The 8,901-nt window shown below is 27.4% G+C and overlaps 1 protein-coding gene across 1 annotated transcript; it reads left to right on the top strand.

Annotated features, from left to right (window-relative positions):
- The first annotated feature begins 2,736 nt into the window (after positions 1-2,736).
- LOC111290581 (RING-H2 finger protein ATL20-like) lies at positions 2,737-4,958 on the top strand. The gene is made up of 2 exons (XM_022881937.2): positions 2,737-3,468; positions 4,302-4,958. Exons 1-2 carry the CDS (start codon positions 2,793-2,795, stop codon positions 4,772-4,774), a joined length of 1,149 nt encoding a protein of 382 aa, XP_022737672.2. The 5' UTR covers positions 2,737-2,792; the 3' UTR covers positions 4,775-4,958.
- The last annotated feature ends 3,943 nt before the right edge of the window (positions 4,959-8,901 follow it).

Raw genomic sequence — 8,901 nt, 5'->3', positions numbered from 1 at the left:
TGCTAAAAAAAATTTATACGGAGACAACTACGGTTTGTTGGCCAGCAAATTATCCACGTCTAGATGCATTGAAATTAGCGGTTAGTATTACTAATTTAACAGATTTTTTAATAACTAGTTGTTTAACTTCACCATTAAAATTTCCATACCTTTAAAATTATAAACTATAAAATAAATTCACGTTGTAAACACAAATCCTGTCAAGTAATCATCAAAACTTTGTAGCCTTCATTTGTTTTGTGAAAAATAATTTTTAAAAAATATTTTTTTCTCATTTAAATATTTATTTGACAAAAAAATTAGTTGGTTAATAGAAAATAATTTATTAATTAATGAAAAATGAGATAATTTTTTTAAAAATTATCTTATGAATTTGAAAAACAAAAAATATTTTTTGAAAAAAATTGTTTATGAGTAGAATTATTTATAAAAAATTTTTAGTATAATTTTATTTATAAATAATATTATATTAATAATTAATTAATATATTAATAAATAATATTATATTAATATTTAATATAAAGAATAATAAATTGTTTTATTTTAAGTATTTTTTATATTAACATAGTATTTTAATATTAAATATTATTATAAAATATAATTATTAAATATTAATATTAATAAATAATATTTATAATATATTAATAAATAATATTATATTAATAAATATTATTAATTTAATTAATAAATAATATACTATTAATATAACATATTAATAAATATTATTAATAAATAATATATTAATATATTAATAATTAATATAAAGAATAATAAATTGTTTTATTTTAAGTATTTTTTATATTAACATAGTATTTTAATATTAAATATTATTATAAAATATAATTATTAAATATTAATATTAATAAATAATATTTATAATATATTAATAAATAATATTATATTAATAAATATTATTAATTTAATTAATAAATAATATACTATTAATATAACATATTAATAAATATTATTAATAAATAATATATTAATATATTAATAATTAATATAAAGAATAATAAATTGTTTTATTTTAAGTATTTTTTATATTAACATAGTATTTTAATATTAAATATTATTATTAAAATATAAATATTTTTTAATATCAATAATATTAATAATAAATTATTTCAATAAATTTTAATAATAAATAATTTTTAATATTTTAATAATTATATTAATATTATTTTAAAAAATTTTCAAAATTTTTTTTTTCATTTAACTACTCTAAATAAAAAAAAATCTCTATTAATTAAAAAAATATAAATATTTTCTAAAATTTATTTTTTAAAAATCATTTTCTGTTAAATAAACCAAGCCGTATTTTGGTGAGCTCAAAATCTTATACTACTAACATTAAGAGTAAAAAAGTCAATCTGACACAGCCAAATTAAAAGATAGTGGCTGCATCTATTCTGCAAAAATAAGCATCAAGGTGATGGAAAAGTTTTGATTAATAATGCATTGGTTTGCTTTCTATACTGTTCTTCACTGACTTGTTCTCAATTCAAGAAATATTACAAAATTTTCTATGCTTATAACCTACAATATTACAAAGAAGAAAAAAAAAAATTGTATCAAGGAAAGGAAGAAATGACATGACAGTTTTTTTTCTTTAGGTTTCATTACTATTTTGAGCTTTGAATTGGTCTCTTTTAACCGGCCACTGGGACTAGCTAGGGAACAAACCAAGTTGCTAATAATAAAAGCCAAGAAAGTAAAAAAGATTAGCTCATTCTCTTGTTGACCCGCCAACGAACAATTCTAGTGAGAACATCTTAACTGTTGGCATGCTTGACAAACTCGTTGCCAGCCATTAGATTAGACACTAACGTCTTACGTTCAAATTAATAAATATATGTATATAAGGTAGTTATAAAAAGATGGCAGTATAAGATATTTGGTAGGGAACCATTGTATTTTTATGGTAGATGAATTTTTGACCAATTAAAATTTAAATTAAAGGTTTATATTTGATACAGTCAGCATATGGATACTATCATGCTATTCATTATCAATGCAATTGGATGAAAATATTTTGGAACCTGATTTAGAAAGCCAATTAATCTTACCGTGAATCTTATTCAACTAAGATATGGTACTTTGAATCACAAGTTACAAACCCTTCATCCATTTATCTACTACAGATTAGCAATGGTCTTTTTTGCCCCTCTTTATTTTTAGGGGATAAATAAGCTATCCATTTTTTTCTGTATATTTGTACAATTTTTTTTTAAAGATGCACTCAAGTATTCACACACTCTTTTGCACCCAACCCATTATTTCCTTATTATCACATCCAGTTTATTATTAGGATTGAGCTTTAGTATTTATGTTTTAAGTTTTGATAGGATAACTATCGCCAATGGTTTTTTTTCAAGTATAAAAAAAAAGTAAAATAGAGGATAAATTATTCAATTCCAAAATCAAAATGTCGGAAGTCTTCACTGAGAACATGAAACTTATGTACAGCAAAAAAAGAGTTACTATAATATTATTATTTATGATAAAAGGAGTTTGACAAAATCCAACAAGAATCCAATTGGAAATAGAAACACATTATAATGTGGGAAAGAAATGAATGATCTTGAACAAATCCTAAGAAACAACATGTGTCAACTTCCCATTGAGACGTATCTACCTAATTGTAAAAACTGCAAGCTCTCCAACCGCAGAGAAATCATCCAAATTTCTACGCAAGATCAACTCCTAACTTGAAAGCATAAGGCTAATTAAATACCGTACCAACAACCAAAAAAGGCTTACACGCAAATCAACGTTCCTATTCAAGCACGAAAATGGCTTTCCTAACGTTTCTCTCTTTCATGTTCTTTTCACTCTTTCTTCAAAAACCAACAACTGCTCAACGTTGTTCAACCTCATGCCAAGGCTATGAAATAGAAGTCAAGTTCCCTTTTGGGCTGAACCCTGATGGCAACCGAAATGGTAGTTGCAGCTATCCAGGTTTTGGTCTTTCCTGCAGCAACAAAACGGGAGCACTAGTCCTTAATCTCCCAGAATCCGGAGAATTCACAGTGAGATACATCGATTACAAGGCCCAACAGATATGGATCAACGACCCTGATTTCTGTCTTCCTCAACGGTTCTTGCAGTCTTTCGATATATTAGGAACTCCTTTTGACTCGGAATTGTGGTATAACTTTACGTTCTTCAATTGCTCTGCTAGCGATGTAGCTGTTACTGGGTTAAGGCCAATTCCATGCCTTAGCAATCAGAATTATTCTGTTGTGGTTTCCAACACAGGCTCTTCTCTGGATTCTATCAATGGTTTACAGTCTACATGTCACGCTATAAGGACAGTTACAGTTCCATCTGTTTGGTATGGCTGGTTGGACGGAGTCCGGTTAGATTGGTACAAACCTGATTGTAGCTCATGTGTTACACGTCGAGGGGATTGTCGATTCAAGAATAGAACAAGTCTGGAAATTGGATGTTTTGATCTGCCAAGCAAAGGTATTCTGATACTAACTACAGCTATGATCAGTGTTCTGTTCTAAAACGGTGGACTTTAAATTATCAAATTATAAAATTAATTTATGTATTTAGACAAAATTAGAGATTTAGTTTTTATGCTATAATTCATATAAGTTGAGTCTTTTTACTTTTAATGATTTGTTAATGTCAATTCAATCATTAACAGTATCAAATTTTATTTGAATACAAAAATTAATTGCATAATTTAACCTCACTTTAGTTGCGTTTATATACAGTAATTTTATGATTACTTCTTGGTGATATACAATTAATTGTTTATTATTATAAAAAAATTTAATAGTACTTGAAATAAGAGTATCGCTTAATCAAAAGGTTTTAGAATCCTTAATTTTGATCCAAAGTCATGAAAGCATGCTAATTTGCTTGGTTTTACCTCGTATCAGAAGATGAACAGTTTTTGATTGATCAAAGTAAAAACGTTACTAGAGTCAACTTGTATGATCTGTGGAGGCTGGAAGGCTCCCGTGGTCGCAATGTCGTCATCCATTAGATAGTCAACAAACAAAGGTGTTGGTTTCATTCTTTACAACTTAAAGTTGACATTGGTGCAGGGCAGAACAATCAACTTTTGCTGATTTTATCCAAAAAAAGAAAAAGAAAAAAAAGGAAAAGAAAAGAAAGATCAACCTTTCTGTAGGTGTTTTGAAATGCAGAAACGTTGGCAGTCATCGAGTTATGAAGACTTATTTAATCTGTCTTACAATGTCATGGTTCCTTGGTCAATATTATGAAACAGAGAGCGTAGACCTTGATTTTCTTTTCTTTCCACTGAATTTAGTTTCACATTGCAGATGGTCTTCCAAGGAGTGCCAAGTATGGAATTATCATAGGCATTGGAATTCCGGGACTCTTGTGCCTGATTGGGCTCGTTTCTTTCGTTGGTAGCCGAGTGAGAAATTATGGGCGTCGACGCAACCTACCCGTCACTGAATTCTCCACATCAATCTCCCCTTCACCGGCTGTTATCATGACAGGACTTGACGGACCAACTATTGAATCCTACCCCAAGACTAAGCTTGGTGAAAGCGGCCGTCTTCCCAAGCCAAATGATAACACTTGTCCCATATGCTTATCAGAGTACCAACCTAAGGAGACATTAAGGTCTATACCAGAGTGTAACCATTATTTCCATGCCAATTGCATAGACGAGTGGCTGAAGAGGAATGCTTCGTGCCCGTTGTGTCGCAATTCACCTGGCGGATCTGCTCCTATTACCCCATCTATATCTTCCTCTTCATCATCATCTTCTCTCTTACCATCATAGACAAATTCTATTATATGTCATTTATCTGACCTTGTGTATATATTGTACCTCTTGAGGATGTAAGTTTTGGGAAGTTCTTGCTGTGTGCTTGATGGGTTTTAGTTATTAGTCAGAAAACAAACATGTTGCCCTTCAAATTTTTTGTTTTTGATGGGTTGTTTAATAGATGATTAGTTTTTATTTATGTTCATATAAAAAATGGTATAAAGTCAGATACTACGGAGAAACAAAACAAAAGAAAAACTAAAGCCTTGGAGGGAATCAATGAAACTGTAGGGGGTAAAAAGCCGAACAAGAAATAATGCACCAGGGCCTCCACATTTCTCATTTCAGAACATTAATTACAAAACATACGGTATCAACAATTTAATCTAGGTATTAAAAAGGAAAAAGAAAAAGTAGCTGGTAAAGTTTAAAATTCCAGATAATCGTAATGGTCCTAATTAAATTCATTTCTCAAATATTGCTAATTCTCCGTATTCTTTGAAATGTTCAGTTTTTAATTTTGATTAAGTAGTTTAAATTAAAAATACATGAAACATACTGTTTTATTTTATAAATTGCAGGAATTTTTAATTTAATATTTTGATATTTGAATATTTTGTAGGAAGATTTTATTTAATTTATTTCAAATATAAAAAATTACAAATTTACAATATAATTTAATTTAAATATATTTTATTTTTCAATTAATTTAAAAATTAATCTAATTAAGGTTAAATTTTTAATAAATTTAATTTACTTAATAATAATAAAATAATATAATTTGATTCAAATTAACTAAACTGATGAATTAAATACTCCTAATTTAAGATGGGAATTTTGAGAATTTATTATAGTTATAAATCCTTTGAAGATTGCCAATCTATTATTATATTCTTTATTTACTCCAAACAAACTAAAAACATACTTATACAAGGCATGGACATTTTTTTTATTGTCACATCTTTAGATTTAACGGATTTTTTTTAATGTGTTATCAATTGTCTTTAATTTACGACATATTTAGAGGTAAAAAGTAAAAGTAAATGATCAAATTAACCAAAATTTGTTCTGACAGGAACTTGAAAAGCAGTCATGCCATTCTCAGCATTATTACTTTAGAGTTTTCATAGAATAAAGATGGTTTGTATCCAATTGTGCTCTGTTTTAATGTTCTGTTTCTCAAATAACAAGCAGTTGAGATGAAGTTCCTTCTTTTCAAATTATTTGGATTTTTTTTTTAATTTTTATGAAATTAAAAAAACAAACTTTAGTATATTTAATATTTAATTTTTTTTATAAATTGAAGTTCCATTATTTTTAATGTTAAAAACTAAAAAAAAAAATTTATTAAAAATAATTATAAAATATAAAAAAGAGTTTTAGGTGTTAAAAAAGAAGAAATAATTTTAAAAAATCTAAAAAAATCAACATAAAAATGAAAATGGGAGACAGGGATTATTAATTACTGAACCAATTACCCACGTAATTTGTAAGGTCAGTCTCTAATTTTGTTGCGTTTTTCATTGGATTATCAAAGTAAAATAAAATTTACGGGAGTATTTTAAATATAATTTTTTTATTACAATATTATAATTATCTAATTATAATTAAAATTTATATGAGAATTCATCATTTATAAGAGTAGATTTCAGATGATATTTTAATAGATTTTATATAACTTTAAATTTTAATTAATTAATTATAATACAATTATTATAGATAATTTAATTCCAAAATTTACAGCTTTTCACTTTTGTTCTCGACGCTTACCACACATAGCTAGCATATTAACACCAAAGCTTTGAAGATGAAAGTACATTTATTTATATTTTTCAACGAGCATAAAGCAGAGACATTTTTTAATTTTTATAATCTCTTCTTGAGCAAAAAAAAAAAAAAAAAAAGGCTTCTTTCAAACTCTTCTTATTCTTCTCCTACCTCCTCTTCTTTTTTCAACCATCAAGATGCGATGAAAGATGCCCAACAGGGTGCGCAAAGGTGCCAATTCGCTTCCCTTGTCAGATGATCACTAGCCTACCCGAGAACCGCTGTGGCTATTCCGGCTTCACTGTCATATGCAAAAAACGAAACCCAAAACATCTAACATTTCCACCTCCCCGTGATTTCAGAATCGAATCCATCTCCTATTCTCGCAACTTATTGGGATAACTGATCCAAATAACTGCATTGCAAAACGTCTGCTTCAGGGATTTGATTACTCGGATCCGCCTTTTCAGCCACTTTACACTCGAAACTTCACGTTTCTCAACTGTACATCCGATGCACCGATTTTCCAAAGTACTGGAGTGTCACCATTTCCTTGTCTTGGTAGTGAAAGTTACTCTGTCGTAGTTTTACCGACTGATCATTCTAATGTGCCCAATACGTCAAGGTGCACGGAGATAGCAACGTTTTTGTGCCCGAGTTGGGGGCTGGGTGATTTGTCTGACTCAATTGGTGATTTTATAACGTTAACATGGAAAGAACCAGATTGCAACATGGAAAAAACAGAATCCTACGACAAAAGAGAAGAGACAAGATTAGAGTCAAACCTCAATTTTTACGTATTTTTTAAAGCTCTCTTGATTACTAAATCACGAAGCTGAAGATAAGTCAAGGTCATATTAAGAACTACTTTCATGTCTATTGTATCGAGGAGTGACTTAAACGAAATGCAGTATGCCCTTTGTGTTGCAATTAAAGAACGTACACTAGAAGAATATATTTAATTTAATTATTATTTTAAAGTTATATTCGATACATAAGATAATAGATAAAATAAAATAATAATTATTTTATATTATATTTAATTTATATAAAAATATATAATAAAAAAATTAATTGTTTTTATTATAAAATAATTTAATTTTTTAAAAATAAAATTAAAAATTATTTTTAATTTATAAAATTAAATTTATATAATTTATTATACGCTTAAAAATTATATCAATAATTTAAATTATATAAATTTTAAAAAATAATTTTAATTAATAAATAAATTATCATTCTTAATTTTTATATATATCAAATATAAAATAAAATAATTTATTTAATATAATTTTATTTTATTCTGTCCTAATATTATATATAAATGTATTTTTATATTATTATTTAAACAGAAAGACTTGTTTTGGATAGCCGCAAACATTGAATTTTAATATGCTCTCTTGATCAGGATCATTGACGAAAAAATTCTGAGGTCAGCAGAATTGTCTTGTATTATTATTAATCTCGATGTATTGTGTATGTATATATATATATATATGCAATTATTTTTGACATGCTGGGAGATCATTAAGAAATAAAAAAGATCTCTTTTATTTGGTGTTGCATTTGACTTCAATCTTTTTGCATGCTTTAATTGCAGATTAAGTTCTTCATTTGGCAGTCAGCCAACTACGAACTTTTCTTTGCAGCGCTTGCTATAAATGGCAGGAACCGTACTGCGACCAACCATGATCTAATCCCTCACGGGTCACTCACTAAGTGAGATCAGTCCGAGTTTAACCATACATATTGCAACTTACAGCTTTTACAAAATTCTCAAAATCATATAAAAAGTTTTATTTTTACAAAGGAGAACAAAGCGTAAGAAAAATTGAAGAAAGAGAATTTGTAAGTGGTGAAAATGGAACCCTAATCTTATTGAAAACCACAATCTAAAAAAGTTGGATGAACTATTGGCTAGTCCAAATTTAATAACGTACGGCTAAAAGATTCTAACAAGATTAAACAAATTACAAGGTACGTCTAAAAGATTCTAATAAGATTAAACAAATTTTTAAATAAAATGGCCAAGCTAAAGGGGTTAATCTCAAAGACAATGCCGTCTAAACATATATTTTTATTTAATTTAAAAAGAAACCATATATATTTGGACTTTGAGAATGATAAGTATCTCTAATTAACCAGTTGTTTCTTTGTTTAAATTTATGTTTTCCAATTAACAAACAATCGGCGAGGAATCAAGTTTACCACATTAGCTGCCGAATCGATCATCTCTACATATCTAGGGTCAGTTGCCTCCAATTTGTCTCATTGATTTCTCATTGAAATTTACTGATTAATATAAGTTTCTACAACTTAATTTTCTATATGTACATACTCAATGCTTAGATACACAAAGCTAGCTTATAAAGTAA

Source organism: Durio zibethinus, chromosome 11 (genome assembly GCF_047325235.1).
Source record: "Durio zibethinus cultivar Kanyao isolate XHJ-2024 chromosome 11, ASM4732523v1, whole genome shotgun sequence".
Classification (NCBI taxonomy): domain Eukaryota; kingdom Viridiplantae; phylum Streptophyta; class Magnoliopsida; order Malvales; family Malvaceae; genus Durio; species Durio zibethinus.
This window is presented reverse-complemented; position numbering and strand designations above follow the sequence as displayed.